The 24,648-nt window shown below is 52.5% G+C and overlaps 1 protein-coding gene and 1 long non-coding RNA gene across 9 annotated transcripts in view; one reads left to right on the top strand and one right to left on the bottom strand.

Annotated features, from left to right (window-relative positions):
- The window catches only part of LOC141545024 (polyglutamylase complex subunit TTLL1), a 29,514-nt gene that overhangs the window by 2,624 nt on the left and 2,242 nt on the right, over positions 1-24,648 (bottom strand). The window contains exons 2-12 of one of the 8 annotated variants that reach the window (XM_074271882.1): positions 24,289-24,354; positions 23,370-23,569; positions 20,114-20,230; positions 18,898-19,106; positions 17,915-18,095; positions 17,313-17,447; positions 16,876-16,984; positions 14,430-14,573; positions 10,080-10,166; positions 8,235-8,398; positions 6,662-7,084 (exon numbers count right to left, since the gene is read on the bottom strand). In XM_074271882.1, the coding sequence (XP_074127983.1) occupies positions 6,955-7,084; positions 8,235-8,398; positions 10,080-10,166; positions 14,430-14,573; positions 16,876-16,984; positions 17,313-17,447; positions 17,915-18,095; positions 18,898-19,106; positions 20,114-20,230; positions 23,370-23,428 (1,335 nt within the window). In that variant the 5' untranslated portion in view covers positions 23,429-23,569; positions 24,289-24,354 and the 3' untranslated portion in view covers positions 6,662-6,954. Of the gene's footprint in view, positions 1-6,661; positions 7,085-8,234; positions 8,399-10,079; positions 10,167-14,429; positions 14,574-16,875; positions 16,985-17,312; positions 17,448-17,914; positions 18,237-18,897; positions 19,107-20,113; positions 20,231-23,369; positions 23,570-24,288; positions 24,355-24,648 lie in introns of those variants that run through there. The other 7 variants (XM_074271888.1, XM_074271885.1, XM_074271883.1 and 4 more) reach the window with 7 other exon arrangements.
- LOC141545025 (uncharacterized) lies at positions 7,737-15,608 on the top strand. The gene is made up of 4 exons (XR_012482861.1): positions 7,737-7,827; positions 10,925-11,700; positions 12,174-13,654; positions 14,878-15,608. It is a non-coding gene; the product is annotated as an uncharacterized LOC141545025 (long non-coding RNA).

The raw sequence follows: 24,648 nt of genomic DNA, 5'->3' as shown, positions 1-24,648 counted from the left end.
ATTTTGATTACATCAAATTAAAAAGTTTTTGCACAAACAAAACCAATGCAAACAAGATTAGAAGGGAAGTAACAAATTGGGAAAACATTTTTTACAGTTAAAGGTTCTGATAAAGGCTTCATCTCCAAAATATACAGAGAATTGACTTTAATTTATAAGAAATCAAGCCATTCTCCAATTGATAAATGGTCAAAGGATATGAACAGACAATTTTCAGATGATGAAATTAAAACTATTTCCACTCATATGAAAGTGTTCCAAATGACTATTGATTAGAGAAATGCAAATTAAGACAACTCTGAGATATCATTACACACCTGTCAGATTGGCTAAGATGACAGGAACAAATAATGATGAATGTTGGAGGGACTATGAGAAAACTGGGACACTGATGCATTGTTGGTGGAGTTGTGAAAGAATCCAACCATTCTGGAGAGCAATCTGGAATTATGCCCTAAAAGTTATCAAACTGCACATACCCAGCCATACTACTACTGGGCTTATATCCCAAGGAAATACTAAAGAAGGGAAAGGGATCTGTATGTGCCAAAATGTTTGTGGCAGCTCTTTTTGTTGTAGCTAGAAACTGGAAGATGAATGGATGTCCATCAGTTGGAGAATGGTTGGGTAAATTATGGTATATAATGTTTTGGAATATTATTGTTCTGTAAGAAATGACCAACAGGACGAATACAGAGAGGCTTGGAGAGAGATTTACATCAACTGATGCTAAGTAAAACGAGCAGAACTAGGAGATTGTATTGTGATGGAAGTGGATATCTTCAACATAGACAAGAGCTAATCCAATTCCAATTAATCAATGATGAACAGAATCAGCTACACCCAGAAAAGGAACACTGGGAAATGAGTGTAAACTGTGAGCTTTTTTTGTTTGTTTGTTTGTTTGTTTTTCTTCCCAGATTATTTTTTACCTTCCAAATACAATTCTTCCTTTGCAACAACAACAACAAAAATTCGGTTCTGCACATATATATTGTACCTAGGATATACTATGAGATATTTAATATGTATGGGAATGCCTGCCATCTAGGGGAGGGGGTGGAGGGGAAAAATTCAGAACAGAAGGGAGTACTAGGGATAAAGGGGTAAAAACAACAACAACAACTTTTAACATGTATTGGATTATCTGGCATCTAGGGGAAGAGATGGCGGGGAGGGGAAATTTTGGAACACACAAGGATTTGCAAGGGTCAATGCTGGAAAATTACCCATGCATAGATTTTGTAAATAAAAAGCTTTAATTAAAAAAAAAAAAAAGACCTCCAGTTATAAGGCTCTGCAGATCGCCTAAAGCAGTCCATTGTATTGGGGAATAGATAGTTCTAATTGTTAGGAAGCTTTTCCTTCCCTCTAGCCAAGAACTAGTTCTCTGTATCTCCCACCAAGTTCTCCCCCCTAACACCCCCAGGGCAACAGCTTTCCCTGCCCCGCCCACATCAGGATCCTCTGGGGCTCCAGGGGAAAAAGTTTAATCCTTCTTCCAGATGACAGGCTGTCTCCTGCTGAAATACAATTCAGTCTCCTCAGATTTTTTTTTTTCCAAAAGCTAAACATCTCCGGCTCCTGGAATTGATCCCCAAGCGGTTTCTAGTTCCGCCCAGCTCTGGTCACTTCCCTCTAGATAGATTTCAGCCTGTCCCCAGGCTTCCTCAAAGTGTTTTGCGCTGCCCTGAACATTTGGAAAAGTGAATACAAGAGATAATATTGTTTTTTTAAAAAAAAATTACTCATGCATATGTACTGTCAAAAAAATTATAATTATAAAATTAATTAAAAAAAGAAAGAAAGTGTTCTCCTCAGAACCATGAGATCATTATGTCCTCGAGTGGGAGGAGAGGCCGGGAGCGGAGGAGCCGCTTCCTCAGTGGCCCTGGACTCGGAGCCTCTCCATTGCCACCGGGATTACAATGCATCAGGGAGTGGGACTCAGAGAGAGGCGAAGGGCTGGGCAGGGGAGGGCTTCCTGGAGCAGGCGGCACATTTCATTTGTTCAAAAGAAAATCATGGGAACCATGGAGCCTGAATGCGAATCAAAGCATAGTGTTTTCACCTTTCTTTTCATTTTTTTTTCCTCTTCTTTTTCTTCCTTCCTTTCCTTCTTCCTTCCTTCCTTCCTTCCTTTCTTTCTTTCTTTCTTTCTTTCTTTCTTTCTTTCTTTCTTTCTTTCTCTCTCTCTTTCTTTTTTTCTTTCTTTCTTTCTTTCTTTCTTTCTTTCTTTCTTTCTTTCTTTCTTTCTTTCTTTCTTTCTTTCTTCTTTTTCCTTTCTTTTCTTTCTTTCTTTTTCTTTCCTTCTATCTTTATTTCCTTCTTTCCTTCTTTCTTTCTTTTCTTTTCTTTTTTTTTTTGATAGTGTTGTTTCTTTGCTTTTTTCCTTCTTTCTCTTGTATTTTTCCCTTTGGATCTGATTTTTCTTGTGCAGCTTGATGAATATGGAAATATGCTTAGAAGAATTGCACATCTTTAACCTCTATCAGATTGCTTGCTGTCCAGAGGAGAAAGAATGGGGGAGGGAGAGAGAAAAATCTGGAACACAAAGGTTTTTGCAAGGGTATGTTTAAAAGTAGTATAATATAAAAATAATATAACATATAAATAAATAAATAAAATTAATATTTTGATAAATATTTTAATATATTATATTAATACACAATAATTAATATACATCTAAATATATAAATTAATTTTTTTAAAATGTCACTATGTGACAAAACCCTGGGCGATAACGAGAACATAGAAGAAACCAGATGTCTCTGGAAGCTTTACCCTTTCGGAGAAGAGAGAGCGTTCTGGCTTAACTGGAGCATATGGAAAGGAGAACACTTTCTTTTTTTTTCTTTTTATTATTATTACTATAGCTTTTTACTGACAAAACCTACGCATGGGTAATTTTTCAATATTGACCCTTGTAAAAACTTCTGTTCCAAGTTTTCCCCTCCTTTCCTCCACCTCCTCCCCCGGATGGCAGGTAGTCCCATACATGTTAAATGTTAAAGTATATATTAAATATAATATTGTGTATACATATTTATATAGTTAACTTGCTGCACAAGAAAAATCGGATTTAGAAAGAAGGTAAAAATAACCCGAGAAGAAAAACAAACAAACAAAAAAAAAGCAAACAACAACAGAAAGAGTAGAAATGCTTTGTTGTGGTCCACACTCATCTCCCAGAGTTCTTTTGCTGTGTTTAGCTGGTTCTGTTCATTACAGATCAGTTGAAACTGATTTGGATCCTCTCATTGTTGAAGAGGGCCACGTCCATCAGAACTAATCCTCATATAGTATTGTTGTTGAAGTACATAATGATCTCATGGTTCTGAGGAGAACATTTTCTTTCTTTTTTTATTAATATTATAATTATAATTTTTTGATAGTACATATTCATGGGTAATTTTTTTTTAAACAACATTATCTCTTGTATTCACTTTTCCAAATTTTCCCCTCCCTCCCTCTGCTCCCTCCCCTAGATGACAGGCAATCCCATACATAATAAATGTGTTTCAGTATATCCTAGATACAACATATGTGTGTAAAACCAAATTTCTTGTTGCACGGTAAGAATTGGATTTGAGAACACTTTTTTTTTTTTTTTTTTGAGGCTGGGATTAAGTGACTTGCCCAGGGTCACACAGCTAGGAAATATTAAGTGTCTGAGATCAAATTTGAACTCGGGTCCTCCTGAATTCAAGGCTGGTGCTCTATCCACTGCGCCACCTAGCTGCCCCTTTGGGGAGAACACTTTCAAAGGCCCCCCCAAACCAACCTAAGGAGTGGAGACTTTACCCTTTGCCAAGGAGAAACCATGACAGATTTCTGCCTGGAGACCATTAGGATCTGTGCTTTAAGAAATCCAGGCAATAATGTAAAGGCTGGACCAGGAGAGCAAGAAGGTGGAGGAAGGGGAACCAGGGAGAAGCTCCTATGATAGTTCAGAATGAGGGAATAAGAGTCTCGGCTCGGCTGGAGCCAAGACGATGGAAAGGAGGGGTCATGGGCGTGGATAAATGACTGCAGAATTAGGACCAAAGAACCCTGGGGACCGGTTGGGCGTCAGGGATAAGGATGAGAGGAGTCCCACGTGACTGAGGTTGGGGGGGGCAGCCGGGGAATGGGGAGAGAACATTTATGCTGTTCAAATGGGAATTCTGGGGGAGAGATTTAGTCACTGAAATGTTGTTTCCTCGCCTGGAACGTGGCCATGATCCCAGAATTAATACTCCCACTCCGGAGATGCAGGAAAGTTTGTCAGATCTGTGAGCAATGCAGCCCTCGATTTGGAGAGCTTGTCCAAAAGGGGACTCCCTCGCGAGACTGCCTCTTGGGACAGCTGTTACTTTATAGGGCAACGCTATATTCTACCATCTATATCACAGCCCCTGGACACCACAGGAATCGCATGTATCTTGGAGAAAAGTCGATTGGGGGAAAGGGGAGTGCTCTGCCCCCAGAGCCCCATGTTTCCAAGGTGCCAAGGCCCCGAGGCTGGAAGGTTTGTGGGGGTGCTCTGGCGGGCAGGGAAGGCAGGGAGGCTGCCATCCTCTGCTACACCTCGTGCCTCTAGTTCTCAGTGCCCACCTACCCTGAATCCATATCTTCTTGTGTTTCCAAGATGAAAGGCCAAAGGCAACCCAGCCTTCTAGAGGGATTCAGCCCCTGGTGAGCATGAAACAGGGAGAGATGGGCAGGCGAGAAAGCAAAAGTGGACACCCAGTGTCTGTCAGTCTGAAAGTGAGAGAGGAAAATGGGCTTTTACTCACTGAGTGATGGGCTAGGAATCCTGGGAGTGGCCGAGGCCCAGGAGCGCCTGGAGCGCCAGCCCTCCAAGGCCAAGGACCGAAGTCCAGGAGCAGGCCCTGGGCCAGTCACGAGCAGGCCCTGGGCCAGTCACGGGCTGTCCGATTGTGGGAAAAGAACTCTCAGAGAGAAAGCAGGGGGTCCGCTTCTGTGTCACAGGAGAGTGAGGGAGCAAGGGGGACAATCTCTGAGTCAAATCTGATCCTCTCTGAACAAAGGACCCCCCCCAGTGGCAAAGACACTGTCAGTGAAGGGAGAGGGGCTGCCCCCCCCACGTGATCTCCCATCCACTCCCACCCGAGGGTAATCCTAGCCGCCCTGGGGTTGCTCTGCAAAACACACTGCTGACATCTGCTGATTTCCCCTGGCTGCTCACCCACAGCACACATTTCCTACCCCACAGGCTTGGAAGAGCCAGAGGAAACATCTGCCTTCGACCCCCGCCATTAAGCTAATCTGGCGGACCCCAGGCTGGCAGGGCCTCTTCCCTGAGGGGCCTGTGTCCCCACCCGGAGCTCGGGCAGCGGCTACAAGGCCTCGTCGCCTCTCCGGAGGAACTGGGGTTCTCGGCCCCTCGCACAGAGTCTAGAATGAGGGAAGTGACCCATTCACGCTGTCCCCGCTGGTCGGACAAGACGCGATCAGCCCCCGGTCCTGAAGGACCGGCTCTGGCCAGGGCAGCGAAGGGAGGGGAGGCAGGACCGGGAGCGGCAGCAGGGCCAGGAGCCATCTTGGGAGTGCCCAAGAGACCGGGGATGACTACTGGGGAGCAGGGAGAGCTGTCCCATAAATGGGAGGGTTTGTATTGTTCCGTTTGTTCTGGGGTAGAACAGGCCGGGGAGGGAGAGAAGGGCAGAGAGGAGCAAAGAACTCCCAGTTTATTGAGCTCCCCCATCCTGGGAATCTTCCCAAGGCGTTGGGGGGCCTTTGGTAGGGCTGCTCTGCTTGACTGGGGGGCCTTGTGATCGGTGGGGACGCTCCCTCCAAAGCTGCAGCCCGTGGGAAACGATCTTCTCCAGTGTAATTGGGGTGCTCGAGGGCTCACACAGCTGGGCCAGGTCCAGGGGTGCCAGAGGGGCCTTCCCGACTCCAGGGCCGGCTCCCACCAGCTCAGCCACCTCGTTTCTGAGGCAGCAGGATTCCCAGGGGCTCTAAAGGGCAGGGACTTGGCCACAGACACTCCTTGCCCCAGACAATATAGAAGCTCTTTGTGGATCCCAAACACCCTAAATCCTCGCGGACCACTCCAACCCCTCAGAGCTCTTCCCCCGCCGGAAACTCCTCCCAGACCCAAGCTCTCGCCGTTCCAGGGCTGTTTTCCACGCCAACTGTGGGCAGACCAGCTGAGCCAGGGCCCTGAATGCCGCTCCCAGTCCCCAGGGACACCTCCCGGCGCCCCTCTCTCCTCCAAGCTTCCCCCCACTAGCATGGAAGCAAGCGCTCCCGTCACAGGTTCTGGGGCGGACACAAAGGCCACGCTAACAAAGGCACAGTCACAGTTCCCCGGGCTGGTCACAGGCCGAGACCCGGGCCCACTGGCTGCAGGGGTTCCGGGGGCTTCCAGCTCAGGAGGGGGCCGAGGGCGCTTCGAGAGAAGGCTCTGGCCCCGAGTCCTTCCGATCGCCCAATGGGGCTTGGGGTGCGCTGCGCGTTCTCCCGCCCAGGCTGTGGGGGGGGCAGGGCCTCCTGCTTGGGGTGGGGGTCTCGGAGGCTCCTTGTAGGGAATGCCCCGCGGGATTACTGCTGGGGTCTCTGGTCCGAAGGGACGGCCCAGGAAAGGGAAGCTCCGAGCGAGCGCCACGGCCCAGATTCCCCCGCCCCCCCCCCCAAATGAACCGGACTGGGCTTTACAAAACCGCACCGGCGTTTATTCGGTTCACTGACACGCAAAGGATGACGGCTCTCGGTGGGAAAAACTAATTCTGTCCAGCGGCAACAGAACCGGGGAAGGGTCTGGTTCGGCTCTCCCGAGGGGACGCACTGCTCCCGGCTCACTTGTCACCGATGGGAGGGGCGAGAAAGGGGCGAGGGAGGGAAGGGTAGAGAAAGGGGCGGCCCGAGGGCGCCCCCAGGAGCCCGGCCCCCCCAGCCCTCGGGCTGCCGCGCTCGGACCCGCCAAGCTCGAGCTCCCGCCGCCGGCTACTTCCACGTGGTGAGGGCGGTCTTGCCCGTCTCTCTGGTCCGACTGCCCTTCAGCCCGATGGACGGCCCGGATCGGTTCCTGAGGTCTCGCTCGGCCCCCTCGTTCTGGGCTAACTCTTCATCGCACCTGGGGACGGAGCGGCGGCTCACCGAGGGCCCCCGAGCCGCGGGGCCTCCCCTGGCCCCCAGAGGGCGGCGCTGTGCCCCCACGGACGAGGGGGCCCAAGGGGGCGGGGCTGCCGTTCCCTCGGGGAGGAACACGCCGAGGAGCCCGTGCGGCGTTGGGGGAGGGGGGGAGCGGGAGCCTGCGCACCCCCCGACGCAGAGCGCCCAGGCTAGCTTTCCCTACATTGCCTAGTGAGCCTTTGCTCTGCCCCAAGTGTGGGCAAGGGCCCCGGCCCCCATCCCCGCCCTCGGGGCCGCCCCCGGGGCTGCAGCTCGGCCCAGCCTCAGCTGGGGGGGCGCGATGGAGGCTGCCCCTCCCCTCCGTCCCCTGGGGGGCGGACATCACCCCGAGGGGCGGTTCCGCGCCTGCCCCCTTCAGCAGCCTCCAAGAAGCTGGGCCCCTGGACCAGCACTCGCCTCCCCCCTCCCGTCCCCCCCCCATGAAGCTCCAGCCCGGCCTCAGAGGCAGGGAGAGGGAGGGATTCTAGGTCCCCAGTACCCAAGACCCTCCAGGCCCCCTGCAGAGGGGGCGGCAGCAGTGGGCGTGGCAGGCAGCACCAGAGGGCGTGGTTAGCAGCAGAGCGCGAGGCCAACATCTGGAGGCGGGGCCAGAGGCAGGGCGGGGCAGGAGAAGGAGGAGGGGCAGCAACTAGGAGCCGGGGCTACCGCCAAGGGCGGAGAGCATTAAGGGAACAGGAGTCTAGGGTAGGGCAACATCAAGGGTGGGGCAGCATCAGGGGCGGGGCAGGAACTGGGAAGGAGGGAGCAGCAGAGGCGGGGCACCAGGGGTAGAACCTGCAGCAGAAACAGGGGCGGGGCCAGCCCCGCCTCGGCCACGCCACTGTTCCCATGGCTTCTCCTCCAATCTCCATCTGCCCCTCCCCCCCAATCCCTCTGCCCCTCTCCAATCTCCTCATGGACCCTCTGCCCCCTCTATTCCTTTCCAATTTCCTCCTGGCCCCGCTGGCCCCTCTGCCCCCCTCCAATCTCCTGCCCCCTCTGCCCCCCATACCCCCTCTGCCGCCCTCCAATCTCCTCCTGCCCCCCCCGCCCCCTCTGCCCCCCTTCAATCTCCTGCCCCCCTGCGCCCCCTCTGCCCCCCTCCCACTCACAGGATCTCGTAGTTGCCCAGCACCTCCTTGGGCGGGGACTTGTTCCACTTGCAGTCGGGGATCTCCCCGTTGGGCACCACGATGTTGAGGGTGTCGTTGATCAGGTTGTACTTGAGGATTCGGTCGTTGGCCGTGCTGGAGGTGAGAGATGGGGACGCGTTAACCTAGAGAGACGACACAAGGTGACTCGGACCCGAGACCCGGACGCAAAGCCACCTGGGGGGAGGCGCTGGCGGAGGGGAGCCCTGCCCGGGTCCGCCGTGCCCCCCCCCCTCGGCAGGCCGCCCACCCGCTCCCCGGCCCCGCGGGACCCGCCGTCTGCGCCGTGCCTGTGCCCGTGACCCCAAAACGGAGCCAAGGCGATCCCTTCCTGACGGCCCGTCTAAACCGTCTCAGAGCCAGGACCGGAGAGCAGAAGCACAAACGGGGGCCTCCTGCCGGCCCAGTGCCCTGCAAGGGGACCCTGCCCACAGGGCTCCACCCAATAAAGGAGGAAGCTTTCCCGGCCTGGGAGAGGTGGACTCCCCCACTCACAAGGACACAGAACCGGAATCCCAAGTCCAGGCAGCTCGTCTGGCTTCAATCTGGGGCTCTCACCGCTACCCCACACTTCCCCGATCAAATTCAACTGAAGTTCCATACACTGGGAAGATGCCATAGGGCTGCACAGTGACCTGTCATCCCCGAAGGCATCCACCCACCAGGGTCACTGGGCTGTTTCTTCCTCTGTACAACAATGTCCTTCCTGCCTCCCCGTGGGTCACTTAGTATGGGTAACACATTCTACAGACGGCTGATGTGTTCCAGAAACATCGGGGGCCCCAAGCTGAAGCAAGCCCTGCTACACCCCCCCAGTCCTGCTAGCTCCATTCACATTAACCTGCCGGGTGATGCCTTCCAGCCCACGATGCCCCGGGACCCCGGCCCTGGAACTCGCAGCCGCTGCAGGGTAATTGTACCGGGCACCCGCCCAGGGGGGCTTACATTACAGGACACGTGTCAACTACCTGAGGTTATTCTCTAGCAAATTCCTTCCTGGCTGGCTGAGATTGGAAAACGCCCCCTAAACACTGGCCTAGGGGATGGTCCTATTCAAGGGGATCCCGGTCACTTTCCAGCTGCTAGAGGGACACTTTCTGTGCTCACGGACTAAGAGTTCCCGCTGTCCCTTGATTCCCACCAGAACCACGGACCTGGTGAAGATCACAGGTGGGGACTGCTGGGAAGAGTCAGAAACACAAAGCTCCAAAGAGCGCAGAAGGGAGACAAGCACGTGGGACCCTTGTCGCCACCTTGTTCAATTTATTCGGGCAAGTTTGACAGCCATGTACAGAGGTACAATGACGCTGTTTTTGCTCCCTCTTTCCCTTTCCAGCTCTCAGCATATGTCTGCACATAGTAGGTGCATTAATACTTGCTGACTGAGTCATCCCTACATGCAGTGAGACAAAAGCTATAGGAATTATTCCTATTTTGTGTGTGGGGGGGTCCCAAAGCTCAAAGGACTGAAGGGATTTGCCCACAGTCACAGCTATTTGCTGTTGGAGACATTTGAATCCAGGCCCCTCCTCATCCCAATCCCAGTGTTCTCTGAGCCACAACAGGCTGTCTATGTGGCCCCTGTTTCTGACATTTTAAAAAACTCACTTTGGCCTTTTTTCTGTCCCAGCCTGAGAAAGAGCAGGCTCCTCCCAGCTCAGGCCAGGCTCTCTCCACAGCTGGCCCTTTGTACAGGAGGATGCTGTGGAGCCATCTTGCCCACTCCTGTGCCCACCTTACCCACCCTGTGCCCGCAATGGGAGCTCTCTGCAAAGCAGCAGGAGGGGGAAGGCAGCGGTCAGTTACCTCGATCAGCCAGGGTTTCAGCTTATCATCAATGATGATGTCGTAGCCATAACATTCAAAGCAGTGCTTGTCATTGTTCATCACAGGCTGAAAAGAGAGGAAGAGAAAAGGTTGGGGGGGAGAAAGTGAGTGACTGAGGGAGAGAGAGACAGAGACAAAGTCCCTTTGTTTCCTGTTACAGGCCCCAATCCTGGGTACCAGACCTGAACATCACACACATGGGACCTCCTCAGGGCGGCTTTCCCCATCAATGTCAAAGAATGTTTCTATGGCCACTTTGAAAGTTACGGGCCTTCTCTTTGCCTTGGACTTCCTTGGAGGATAAACCTGGTGGCAGGAGGCTGGGCCGGTCCAGCATCTCAGCGCTATTTCACACGGTGCCGAGCTGTTGTCCCAAATGGCCTGACGTCATTATGAGGGCATTAACGTGCCCGTTTTCCCTTGAGCCCCCAGTATAGACGGCTCACAACTTCTCCCAGCCTTGCCAGGCTGCAGGGTGGTGACAGCAATCAGGACACAGTCTCATTCTGTATGCCTTTTCTCAACAAGTGAGATTTATGTGGATTGATGTTAACATTTCTTTTGAAAAGCTTTCCTTCATATCCCTTGGCCATTTATCTACTAAAGAAAGATGGCTTTATAAATGAACAGGTTCTGAATGTCCTTTTAATGCAGATGTCATGGAAGATGGTTTATAAGGTGTGTTTTAAAAGATTAGTGAATTAATCTATTAAAAATAGTAATTCATGGTTACACAACACTTGAAGGTTTACAATGAATTTTCTCCACAACAATTGTAGGCGTTATTGAGAAAACTGAACAATTCTTATTGTGTTCATTTACAGATGGAGAAACTGAGGCTCTGGGGAGAAGTTGCTAAGTTAAACTATGGCACTCATTATCCTTGAAGATGAAAAGGCTACCAGGCTGACACTGACCAGATGAAGAAATGAAACTTGGGTCACTCATGACCTCTCATTCCTTGATGTCACCAAAGACAGGGAGGGGAAGGACAATACCCACCCAGTAATGCTTTCCTCCCTTGAAAGCCCCTTGGGTTCCTGAAGAGGCTACGGGGGCACAGCACCAAGGCTAATCAGTCCTAGCAGGCTGGAAAAGCTTTGAATCTTGCCTCAACGGTCACTGCTTTTCCATCATCTGAGGATAGACTAGATTTACAAAGACTCACTGACCAAAGATTGGCCAGAGCTGCTCATGGGAAGGGTCTGCTCAAGCTTGGAACCGAAGCTGTGATTAGTTCAGATGGACTCATGACACTTCAATCGACAATCCTCAGAGAAGTGAAGGTTATATTTCTCTGCTTCCATCCACTCAAGAGTCACTAAAAAACCAAGTGACTCGAGCTTCTCTGTCTTGCCATCAATGTCTCTGAGGACTTACTTGTCTGAGCCTTTGGGGACTGGCCTGGGCTGAGATTTTTAATTAGCAGGTGAAGAAGAGGATGCGCCTCATGGCACATCTGCTGCTGTGTTTTGCCTAAAAGGTCATCGGGTGAAACAAAGCTCCGAGGGGCTCCATTAGTTCTAGAGGAACAAATGTGTCCCACTTCCAGTAAGCAAGACTGGAACCAGCCGGGCTTCCTCCATGGAGCCTGCACCAGGTTGGACTGGTGTTTCAAGCAGCTAACATGATAAACCCCATGATGTTAGGACACGATTAAGCTGTAATATCTAATTAGCGTGGTGGTAAAATGACATTGGTTTAGGACAGCATTATGGGGGGAGGGTCTGATACCCCCTTTTTTATGTGCCAGAACATCTGTTAACAGAGATCCTTACTGACAAGTGACTGGACAGATTGCACATGGCCCTATTTTAAAATACTTTCACTTTTTTTCTTGTAAAACTATCCTAAGATTGGAAAAATGCAGTAAAATATAATATTAGAAACTTTACAGGCCTGAAACTGAAGTTCTTTAGAGTAATCAGAAAGAGCATTGTTCTGAATGTCGGGGCCTGCTTCAGAATTCTGGCTCCAATACTCATGAGCTGAGCACCCTGGGTACCTCACCTCAGTTTCCCATCCTTGTGAAATAGAGGTAATAACTTACTCCCCCCTCACTTTCCTTCTCAGCACTGCTGTGAGGAGAGTTCTTGGAAAACCTGAATATAATATGGAAACAGGAGTGACTGCCCTGCATGCCTCCGGAACAAGGGCCAAGGCCTGGTTCTTCCCTGAAGTCTTTGTCAAACATTCCTGATCATCGAGGATCCTTCCTCCGCTTTCCATTTGTATGTTACTCACTGCCTCACTCGCTCTGAGCACAGGTGCCTCACCTCAGATCCATAAGATTACAGGATCCAGAGACGGAAGCCCAAGAGGCCCCCAAGTCAGACCCCCCCCTCCCTTTACAGAAAAGGAAACAGAGAGTGTGTGACTGCATCAAGGTCACCCACAGGAAGTAACCTGGGATTGAAATCACACTTTTATCACTCTCAGCTATATTCCCTTTGCAATGCTCTGTGTGCTTGTTACTTAATCCTTTGTTATCACAGTCTCATCTCCCCATGGGATAATGAACACTTGAGAGCAGATTCAAATTAAAACAACCCTCAGATATCAAAGATGGAAAAACGGAGTCTTGGTCAGGATTCGGGAAAATAAGCAACTAAGTCACTGAGGGGGGAGCTGTGAAGGTCCAGTCATTTTGGAAAACAATTTAGATTCATGCCAGAAAAAAAGTGCCAGTTATTCAGTCCCACTGGGCTGGAGAGCTCCTTATTTCATGTTACACAGAGGCAGTTGGGAACAGTAAAAAGAGATTCTTTGGCATGAAAATATTCAGAGTAGTATGCTTTGTTTTGTTAGGGTGCAGACCTAAATGTGACAGCCCCAAACTGGAAACAGGAGGGGGTGTCCATCAGCTGATGAATGCCCAGAGAAAGTGTACAATAGCACGGCTCAGAGTGAATGAGGTGAAGAATTCTGAGAAAAGCATCAGAAGCCCAGGAAATAGGAGGACTGGTAAAAGCGCATAGTAGGGCAGGAAATAGAGAAATGTGTGCAATTGCACAGCTCAGAGTGAGTGAGGTGAAGAATTCTGAAAAGCATCAGAAACCCTGGAAATGGAACTCAAAGGGAAACAACAGGACCGGTAGAAGCGCATAGTAGGGCTGTAACTAGAGAAATGTACAATAGCACGGCTCAGAACAAATGAGATAAAGAATTCTAAGAAGCATCAGAAGCACTGGAGGTGGGACACAAACAGTAGAACTGGCAGAAGTGCATAATAGAGCTGGAACTAAAGAAATGTGCAATAGCACAGTTCAGAGCAAGTGAGGTGAAGAATTCTGAGAAACATCAGAAGTGTTGGAGGTGGGATGCAAAGGGAAGCAACAGGACCAGGAGAAGCACATAGTGGGGCTGAAACTAGAGAAATGAAGACCTTCTTGGAAGGCCTCAGGATGCAGGCACAAGCCCTGGCTCCTTGCACACCCAGGATGGACCTGCAGTCCCTTTGTTCCATTTCTTGGTCTTTGGGACTGTCCAAGGTGCTGATTCTGTCGAGGTCACTACTGTTATCAGTCAACAGTTATCCAGGGGCTTTTAACCAGGTGAGCCTCCTAACCATCTCTTCTATTTCCCTATTGTCAATGTGCCCAACAAGGAATTATGGGCTTCATTTCAGCCCCCTTCCCGTTTCCTCCACTAGGCACGGCCCAGGCTCCCAGAACCTCGGCCAGGAGGCTACAGAAGGCTCTCTCACAGCCCCCCACCTCCAGAGAGCAAGGCGACCCCCTCCCCAAACCCAGCTTCCCTGCACTTCCTCCCAAACTCACTTCTCAGCCAGTTGCCTTCCCCCTTCACCTCCCTAACAGCTAAAAATGGACACCCATGACCCAGGCCTCTCACACACACACTCTGTCTCTGTCTCTGTCTCTGTCTCTCTCTCTCACACACACACACACACACACTCTGTCTCTGTATTTCTCTGTCTTTCTCTCTGTCTCTGTCTCTCTCTTTCTGTCTTTCTGTCTCTCTCTGTCTCTCTCTCTCTCTGTCTCTGTCTGTCTTTGTCTCTGTCTGTCTGTCTCTCTCTCTGTCTCTGTCTTTGTCTCTGTCTCTCTCTGTCTCTCTGTCTCTGTCTCTGTCTCTCTCTCTGTTTCTCTCTCTCTCTCTCTCTCTCTTCTCTCTCTCTCTCTCTCTCTCTCTCTCTCTCTCTCTCTCTCTCTCTCTCTCTCTCACACACACACACACACACACACTCTGTCTCTGTATTTCTCTATCTTTGTCTCTCTGTCTCTGTCTCTCTCTCTCATACACACACACACTGTCTGTCTTTGTCTCTCTCACTCTCACACACACTCACACACACCCAGCAGTACTCACAGCCACGGCTTTCAGTGAGTGCACGATTATCCAGTGGATTTCATCAAACAGCTTGCCCGTGACCTCCTTCCCACGTGTGCTCTCCAGATATAACCGCAAATTGTTCACCGTCCACTTGCCCCCGTGGATGGGGTTGTAGTCATCCTGGTAACATTGGGGTGGGGGTGGGGAGAAACAAGAGATGTCCATTTCAGGTCACTCGGTCTCTGGGAACAGCCATCACTCACTAAGACCAGCGAGCCGGGTCCAGGAAAAGGCCGGCTGCTCCACCTCTGCAGGCCCAGCCCTGATGCCTGGTACAGAATTTTGCACACAACAGAAATGAATACATTTGATTAGATTGTTTAAAATAAGAGAATGAAAGAGACCAAGGGGGCAAACCTCTGGGCAGACTAAGAAAGCATCTTCTGTGCATATTTGTAAACTGGCTTTGTTTTACCTTTTACAGAGAGAAGTGGGACTTGAGGATCTGGAGGAATCAAAAATTGGCGGAGAAAACACTCTTTTTTTCATGTGTCTGGGCCTGCCATATCTGGACCCTGCCTCCTCTTCCTTCTTTCTCTCTCTCTTCCTTTTTTCTCTCTTTCTCCATGCCTTTGTCTGTCTTTCTGCCTGTCTCTCATGTCAATCTGAAGGGCTCCCTTAGTTGTCAGTAAGAACATAGAAGTTGGGGGCCCTGGGGACAGGGAGATCAAGAGGCAGATGGCAGGACCTGGAACATGCTTGGTTTCAGCCTATTTCCTTCTCTCATGACACTAACCCAGAGCCCGGCCGCCCTCTGCCACCCGAGCACACACATGCCCCCTCCAGGACCAACTGGTGAAGCCTTCATGCATCTCCTTGGCAACTTCCGTAGGGGTGCCAAGTGGATGTGGGGTCAGGAATCGGCATTTCTCCTCAGTCTGTATCTTCAATCTACTCTTATTTCTGCATGAATGACCAGCTGTGGCCCAACCTTGGAAAACAAGAGTGGACGGCACAGAAAACTGTTCGCCAGTGGCTACAGAAGCTCTTGGCCAACCACTGGCCCATCTTTAATATGCAATCCCTGACTCAGACGCTAGTTCTTTACCTGGCGCTGGGCACAGGCTCCCGGCAGCCACAGCGGGGAGCTGTGACAGTGGGTATGTAATCCCAGGCCCTTTCCCACCTTGTCTCCAATTAAATCTTCCACAAAAAGCAAGTGAAATGTGTGTTCCCAAGGTCACCACCATGAGCAGAGAGAATCCCACAATTTTTCCTTTCCCCAGCCTCTGCAGAGAGAAATTTCTGTGGGCAGCATTGGGGGAGAACACAGGCCTGCCCAATAGGAAAGGGCCTCAGGACCCACTGAGAGGACCACCTCAGAAGGGGACACCTGGCTCAGCTTCCCAAAGACCCTCCATGACAGAGCCAAGCTGAGGGGTGCCCCGCCTATGGGCCCATCGGAGCTGGCAGTGCCCGGGGCTGCTGAGCATATGAGTGCCAGGGCTACCCCCCCCCCCGGCCTATTTATTCTTCTTCCTTTCTTTTCTAGGAGGACAAAAACTGCCTTCTGTTTAAACAGTCTCAGACTTGGAAAATTGTCTTAAGCCTCCTATTTTTTAAATCTTACTTAACTCTGATTTAGCCCCTGGTGGAAATTATGACATAAGAACTGAAAGTAGGCACTTCCCTGCCCTGAGGCCCAAGAGAAAAAGGATTGGGATCCCCAGGGCCATGGATGACCAGGAGAGGGAGAGAGCCCATCATTGGTGAGACCCGGAGATGGCAGGAGGCCAGAAATAGTCTTTGCCCCGATGAGTGGTGGGCACAAAGGGCCTGCAGCTCACCAAGGACCTACCATCGGCGGACCACAGCACACCCTGTAAAAGGGTCTTCTCTCATGGCCCCACGGTGGTCAAGAGACACGAGGAAGTAGACATTCTCTCCCCACTCTAATAGATTGCTCATGGATGCTGGATGGCCAAATCTAGACATTTTCCTGCACTGCCCATGTGCCTCCAGTGACCTCCTGTCCGCAGGGCACCAGCACACAATTTGGCCCAAAATTGTTCAGCTCCAGGGGTCTAAACTTCATCCAGCCCCAGGCCTGCCATCTCGACTAGTGAGTGTTCAGCAGGGTGGGCAGAGATGGAGGGGGAAGGGCCATTAAACTAGGGCACTCTGACTCCTGCCCTGGGTTCTGATGGCAGAAGGAATCTGGATGGCTCCAGGAGGAAAAACATCAAGAGCATCTCTGCCCACAGAGCTTGGCCGAGACCAGGCCAGAGGCCACAGGGACTCAACGACTCTCAGTGCTACATGCCAGGGCCGCCCAGAGGCACTTGGGACATTGGCCCTCCCCAGCCCTGACAGAGGCGCCTCCCTAGGGACGGTCCCCTCTGTGCGAAGAGGCCGCAGGAGGAGCTGAAGGGCAGAGGAAGGGCCCGGGCAGGGGGAGGCGGGCCAGGGCTCAGGGACTCACCCCGTGTTTCTGGATGGCCACATTGGTCAGATGCACAAACATATTGTCCAGCTCACTGGTGCTCGGGGTGTACTTCACGGTGCAGAAGCGACAGAAGCCCAGCTTGTACCTGCAAAGATGGCTGAAGTTGGCGCACAGGCCCAGGAGAGCTGCTCCCAGGACAGAGCCCCCTCTGCACCCCAAACACCAAGGACGCGGGCTGGGCGAGCTCTAGCCCCCATTCACTAACAAGCGAGAGAAGAAAGGGAGAGACACAGAGAGACAGACAGACAGACAGACACACACACACACACACACACACACACACACACACACACACACACGCGCACGCGGGAGAGTCAGAGATAGAGAGACAGAGAAAGATAAGAGTCAGAGACAGAGACTGAGAGACCCAGGGCATGGGGCGGGGGAGGGGAGAGGGGCCACCAGGCTCTTACACGTAGCAGCGGAGGGGCCGGTACGTTGACATGAGCACGTACAAGCGCAGGTCAAACTTCCTCCCCCCGATGAGCAGCGGGTTGCTGATGTACAGAGAGATGACGTACGCCTCCTTGGACGACTGGGACACAAACCTGGACGAGGCCGGCAGGGTGAGCCCAGGAGGTTGGGGGCAGGGCCGGGCCATTCACCCAGAGCCAGCTCTGCCTCGGGCCCTGACTTCCCAGGCCTTGGGCCAGCCCTGGATTCAAGCCCGCCCCCCAGGGGCCCTCCCTAACATGCACCCTGGGCAGGGGTCCTGGATCCGTGCCTCCTGCCTCGGTGCTTCCCTCCTCCAAGGGCCCAGGGGAGCCTGTGGGGACTCAGGGCCACAATGGGCCATGTGACCTTGGACCGCTCGAAGGGGATAGGCCCCCTAACTACTCGAGAGAGCCATGGAGGCTCAGAGGGCCCTAGCGGCCCCAAGGCTCCTGGCCAGGGAGGGTGGCAGGCCTGAACTCTGCTCCCTTCCTGGGGGACTCCCCAGGCAGCTAAACCCCTCCCACTTCAGGTGGCAGTGGAGGCTGGAGGGCAGTATGGGGCGGGCGTCCCTCCCACTTACGAGGATGTTTTGCTGTCCCGGGACCACTTCTTGATCTGTGAGAGTTTATTGATGAGGAAGATGCCCTTTCCCTGGGCCTTCCCACAAGGCTTCATGATCCACGTGCTCGAGGGGCTTTTCCGGAACTCCTCCACAAACAAGTTGTAGTCCGCAGGCAGCATGAAGGTGACAGGCACGAAGTCTGCAGGGCCACAGAGAGGGCACAGCTTGGAGGGGGCCCAGAGCCGAAGGCCCCGGGGTGATCCAGCCTCGGCCCCCGTTGCCCGCTGCCTCACTGGCCGCCTGTGGAGAGCTTGGTGGCTTCCCGGGTACGGGCTCTGGGCTCCAGGCAGAGGGAGATGGGGTTGGGGTGGGAGGGCACCCTGCAGCTAGGGGCTCTGGGAGGTGGTAACCTGGGAAGGCTAGATGACCACTAAGGACTGATATACTGGGGGGCGGGAGGGGAACATGGCTTTAGGGGCTGCGCTATCTGGGAGAGAATCTGAGGACCTTGAGAGGGGATGATGGTGGCAGTCCGGGGGGAGACAAAAGGACTGGGGAGGTGGAAAGGGAGCAGGTAAGGGGGACACAAGACAAGAACTGGGAAACCAGAGGGGCCTCTAACTGATCCTGTGACCTCGCTTAGTGGAGTTCCCCTCCCAAGGACTGGGCCTCCACATCAACAAGATGAAGGGCTTAGACTTATTCCCAGTGGTGCTTCCCAGCTCTGCTGTCTCCTGCTCTGAGCCCCCTCCCAGCTCTGACAAGGACCCTTTCTCTGTCCCTCCTGGTTCTGACCTTTGGTCATCCTGTGGCCTGGGGGAAATGCTCATCTCTGGCCTGGCTGGCTCAGGTCCAATCTGGGGGACAGGACTACAACTGGTCTCTAGGGGCGTATCTCTGGCCCTGCCGGGGCTGTCCGGCCTGGCCCTCTGCAGGCCTGGCTAGTTTATGGGCCGCAGGCGGGATGCCCAAGGAGTAAGCCGTGCCCAGGAGCTACAAACCCAAATAGATGTATTTCCCGTTCTCGTCCTTCTCTGCCAGGGGACTCCCTTCTTTCTCCAGCTCCTTCCTGTAGCGTTTAATGTTCTTCACCATTAAGTCCTTCCTGGTCAGCTCATAGTGGTTGGGGAAGTGGTTGACTATCTGATCGTCCGAGAGGCGGTAACCGGCCTCGAGACTGAACACGTTCCGGATCGTCTGCACGCTCATCCTGCAACGCAAGCACAGCCCCGTCACTGAGCGTGGCCTCCACACCGTGGGTCAGCGTGGTCACTGGAAAGGGAGCTTCTGGCCCTAGATCTGCCGGCCTGGACCCCGGGCCGGACCCTACCGAGCTCCCGGCACCTAAGAGGGCGAGCGCTGAGGGCAGACCGCGGGAAGCTGGAAGCTCCCGACCAAGGGACCTTGTCCCTCTGCTAACCCCCTGTCTGGGGCCTCCATAGGGCAGTGCTGCCAGCAGTCAGCCCACATTTGGGGACCGGGAGAAGCGTCGGGCCCCTCCCCAGGGCTCTGTTGCCCCCATTTCCAGGCACTCTGGGGGGCTTCCTGACTCCAGCATTTTCCAGCTCTGTTCCCCACAGGACGGTCTTGGATATTACCAGGGATGATGTGGGAGGCATGGCTTGGAAACTCCTGCAGGGAGGGGAGGGAGGGGAGCTGTGCGGAGCCCAGAGCCCAAAGCCGAGCCCTGGTTCAGGCTGCACTTGCCCTTTGTCTGCTCACCCCGTGCTCCCCAAAGAGCACCTGGTCCTCCTCCCAACCCTCTCTGTCCACAGCCAGCATGACAAACCGCGCTGACTGACTGGGGGTGCTCAGAGACCCGCTGACCGACCCCGGGGTTGGGCTGAGAAGCCGACAGTCCTGAGGCCGCTTGTCTCAGATAAAGCCCCAATAACTAAAGCATCAAGAAATGGCTGCCTCTGAGTGCCCTCGGTTACCTGGGAAGAGAAGCGGGCCCTGAGACCCAAGCCGCGCTCTCCAGGCGGACGCCACCTGTCTGAGAAGGGGAGGGAGTTCTCCATCACTCCCAAAGAGCTTTATCTGAGCAGTCCTGTCAGGCACGGGGCCGATGAGCCCATTTTACAGGCGGGTCAGCGAGGCCCAGAGGGTACACCTCTGTGAAGGGCCGGCAGCCTCCTTGCAATCTGCCTTCCTGCCACCCATACCAGCAGGGAGGGGAAGGGCCAGACAGAAAAGTGGGGAGGAGTGCCAGCTCACCAGTAAAAGTTCCAGTCTTCATTCTCTGTCACTTGGACCCAGCCCCTCTTCTCAAAGTTATTGATGAGCACCGACTTCTCAATGTCTGTCACCCATTTCACTTTGCCCGCCATCATCCTAGAGAGAGAGAAAGAGAGAGAGCACACGATCAGGGCGGCCTCCTGGCTCCTGCTCTCCCCCTCCCGTTGGATCCCCTCGGGGGGAGGCAGCCAGGCAGAGGAAAGACACCCCCTGGACTCAGGGTTCAAGCTCTGTCTCCAACATTAGCTGTGGGCTCCCCCACTTTGGGACTGTTTCCTCTTGCACCAAATGGGGATAATTCTTGGGTGGTCTCCCTCTCAGAGCCGTTGCAGGCCACGGGCGGCATAAAGCTCGCCGAGCTCCCTAAATATGAGCTGTGAGCAACCCTCCAGTCCTATCTGTTAATAACCTCCAGGCAAGTCACCTCACAGTCAGGGACTCAGCTCAGCCACCTGCAAAATGCAGGCATCAGATGAGATGACCTTTGGGGGAGCTCTTGTGTTCTTAACAAAGATAAGATTCCTGGAAAAATGATCCTTCACCCTCATCTGCTTCCTGAGCACCCGGCTAAAAAGGCAGCTGTCCAGAGCCCGACAAGAGCACCCGGGTGAGTCCAGGGCCCGCAAGTGCACCCAAGGGAGTCCAGAGCCCAGCAGGAGCACCCGGGGTGAGTCCAGAGCCCACAGGAACACTCAGGGTGAGTCCAAGGCCTGGCAGGAGCACCCAGGATGAGTCTGGAGCCTAGTAGAAGCACCCTGGGTGAGGCGGGATTGAGGGAAGGCGTGCCCCTACACATCCCATCATTGCTCATGGGGGAGCACTGATGGCAGAAATTGGCAGCAGGTGGCTGCCCAACTTCACAAAGGCACAGAAAAATAAGGCCTCTTCTTATGGGTCAGTAGCATCCAACTCTTCCTAACCCCATTTGGGGTTTTCTTGGCAAAGACACTGGAGTGATCTGCCACTTGGAAACTACTTGGCCAGGGTCATACCTTCAGTCTGAGACTAATTGGAACTCAGGTTTTCCAGACTCCAGGCCTGGCACTTTATCCCATCTCATTTCACAGATGGGGAAACTGAGGCTTGCATCACCCCACTCCTCAATTCAATAAACTCCAGTGGCTCCCTATCAGCTCCAGAATCAAACATAAAATCCTCTACCTAGTGTCAGGAGCCCTGCCCCCTCTCCCTCTCTCAGCACCCTCATGTGCACCACGGCCTCAGAGGTTCAAGGGCACTGGTCTACTTGCTACCCTCCTCCAAGAGCATCCATCTCCAGCCTCTGGGCTGTCCTCCTCTCCATTTTCTGGTGTTCCTTCAACATCCCATCCAAACCCCCTCCTTCCAGAAGACTCCCTTAACTCTCTTGCTTCTAGTTCATTTGCTCAAGATCTCCCCGGACAGACTGGGAGAGCCCGGTCTGTCTTTTACCTCCCTTTGTAGCCCTATGCTCTTGGCACTGCCTGGCACACAGGGGCACTTAGCAAATGTTCACTGACTGACTGACTCCCCATGTCTCTGTTTCCTCACAAGCAAAGCCAGGAGGTGAAATCTGAAAACTCCTTCCAGCTCTCCTGATCTGGTGACTCAGCTATGAATGACCATCAAGAAAGGGATGGAGTCTGGAGGTCATAAGAGTCAGGGACAAATTGGTCAGATTCTGCCGCCCAGTGTCCCCTGGTGGATTCAAGGTTTCAAGTATGAATTGGGCTACCCATGGGGAGGACGACTATTCAAATCAAAAGAATCCCCAGGAGCAGCCAAAGTTAATGCTCATGGATGGAAAGAGCCCGCATCAAAGCGTTGTTTTTAAAAATGACAAACGGAAACGGAAGTGGATGGGATCTCTCAATTTCCTTCCACTTCATAGCAATTTAAACTAGTTTTCATTCTGATGACCGGCCTGACAGTCTAGCCTCGGCCGTGCGAGATGGGGTTTTATTGCTTCCTTTATGGCAAATTCCAGTTTTTAAGACCTTCCGTCTCCTCCTCCAAGGCTACAATTCACTGTGGCCTCTGTTTTGCAATTTTCTTTTGAAACAATCACTCTGCCCAAGTATAAAAACAGAACAAAACAAAACAAAAACAAACTATCAAGAGAAAATTTAACTTATACTCCAGAAAAAAAGCAAGTGTAAGGTAAGAGGAAAGAATAAAGTTTTCAACAAGCATTTCTTACTTGGCTTTTATACCTTGTTATTCCTAGAAACTTTTTCTAAAGATTTCCAGATCTATGATCTCAGATCACCCTCCTATCAACTCTGTGGGATAAATATGTCTGAACTAGCTCACTACAGGATCTCAAAGATACCATCCCAAGTCCTTGGTCTTAGGAGAGGAGTGAAGAGGCAGGACTCACGTGGATGGTCAAAGGTGGGAGTCGTTTATTCTAAATTCTCTCAGCCTTATATACTCTTAATGCCCTTACATAATTATAGCACACTGTGCATGAGTGCAGGACCACATAAACAACTTGCTATTATGTGTAGATGTCTCTTTGCCACTTAGTATCACCCTGCTTTAGTTACAGCACAGGTTGTCACTGGCCCCTGACTTCTCAGGAAGGCTGAGAGCCCTTAGGGAGAGATGGGGAACCAAACCAGACATTGTCAGCAGGTTCCTTCTGGGCTGAAGGGTCTTCTACTTTCCCAGTGTTCCCCACTATCTGTGGCCCTCTACATAAACAGGCCTGGTAACAAATGTGCAAATTTAGGCCTGAGAAGCAGCATCCTAACTCCCAGGCACCCAATGACAAAAAGTGGACTCTGTCACTATTTGGGAGACCTCCCTGGCCCTCGAAGACCCCTTGAGGACAGGATGGAGACTGGCAAGGGAGCCTAGACCAAACACACACATACACACACATCTGAACTAACCCCCCGAAGTCATGATAAAGGGAAAAATCTTATATAGTTAGTATATTATTTTCTTTGTCATATTTATCTATATTATGTGTGTATGTAAATATATAGAAATATAAATACATACATATGAGAAATGAGAAAGGGCTCCAGTATTTTTGCCAAGAAAGCCCAAATGGGGTCACCCAGAGTCCAATATGATTGAACGTGACTGAATGAGTGTGTGTGTGTGCACGTGCTCCTCTGCCCTCGACCTTCCTGACACCTCTTCTGGATCGAGGCAGTCCTTCTGTGCGCTGAAGCCCTGCCTGGCTGCTCAGTGGCTCCCTCCCGGGCCCCCCGTGGTGAGCTTTCTGGGGGTAGGGGAGCCCTGCCTGTGCGTCTCGCTCTCTTGGTTCTGCCCAGCCTTCTCTGACTCGCTCCTACTTATCATTTCTCGCTTCACAGCAAGAGGCCTCTGGAGGCTCCCCTTTTTCCACTCATTCCCACGTGGCTCCTGGTGGGCTGCTACCGCCAAGGGGGCTGCGAGGAACCTTCCAGTCTATCCTGGACCTTCTCTCAGTGCGAGTTCTCCCTGGCGGTGGAGGGAAAGAAACTTGAGGCCTGGGCTGAGAAAGGGTCTGGCTTCCTGAAAGTACAATTGGATGGGGAGGAGGCTCCAGACTGGCCCAAGGCCCGGGGGATCGTGAACACCTGGGAGCTTGGGGCTGGGCTGCTTTCTCTGATTTTCATGGTGGCTCTTGGCAGTGTCCCAATATGGTCAGTCTTTGGGTCTGTCTGTCCTCATTCACACACTGATCTCCCCTCCTCAGACTGCTGCCCATCCCCCCTCTCTTGGGCACTCAAAAGCTTTTGGAACAGCCCTTCTGACCGCCCCCCCCCTTTCTCCACTGCTCCCAGCCCCTCCCACCACTGAGCACTATAACCTCCAGGTCTCCAGCAGTGATCCAGCCCATCTCAGGCCTCCCTTCCTTTGCAGGGACAAAGGTCCTGGACAGGACCCCAGTCTTGGAGGGGAGGCCCGGCTCTGCCCCATGCTCTGTGGGTCCTGGAAGGCCCTTCAGCTCCCCTGGCCCTCTCCATCCCTCTGCCCGCCCCGATCCTGTTATCCACAGTCCAAAGGCTCCTTCCCTAATCCCGGAGGGCAGCTTGTGACATTTTGTAATCCCCCCAGGACCAGTCCCAGACCTTGCCCTGCCAGACCCGTTCCCAGGCCCCCCGGGCATCGATTCTCACTGGACAGGGCTGCTGTGGGGGTGACAGGACAGAATCTCTAGGGAACCCCAGACATACCATTTAAGTCGCTTTGTGAACAAATGCCTGCTGTCTGTCCCTTGTTCTCGCGTCTAATGTCTCCTCCTAAAAAAAAGGAATCAGAAAAAGCAATGGGGGAGAGCGTCAGTTAATGCAGTGCCGAGAACCCCAAACTGGACAAACTGGACAGAACTGACTGTGTAACCAGCCGTCCCAGCCACTCCCCCCAACCCCCTCTGTCCCACTGACCAATCTCCTGCTCCCACCACTAATGAAATCACAGGCCACAACATCCCTCCTCCCTCCTCCACCAAAAAAGGAGTCAAGCCAAATTTGTAATCATGGAAGGAAACTGAGGCACAGGGAAAGAGAAGGAAGTGGCCCACGGTCAGGCGGCAA

Source organism: Sminthopsis crassicaudata, chromosome 5 (assembly GCF_048593235.1).
Source record: "Sminthopsis crassicaudata isolate SCR6 chromosome 5, ASM4859323v1, whole genome shotgun sequence".
NCBI lineage: Eukaryota > Metazoa > Chordata > Mammalia > Dasyuromorphia > Dasyuridae > Sminthopsis > Sminthopsis crassicaudata.
This window is presented reverse-complemented; position numbering and strand designations above follow the sequence as displayed.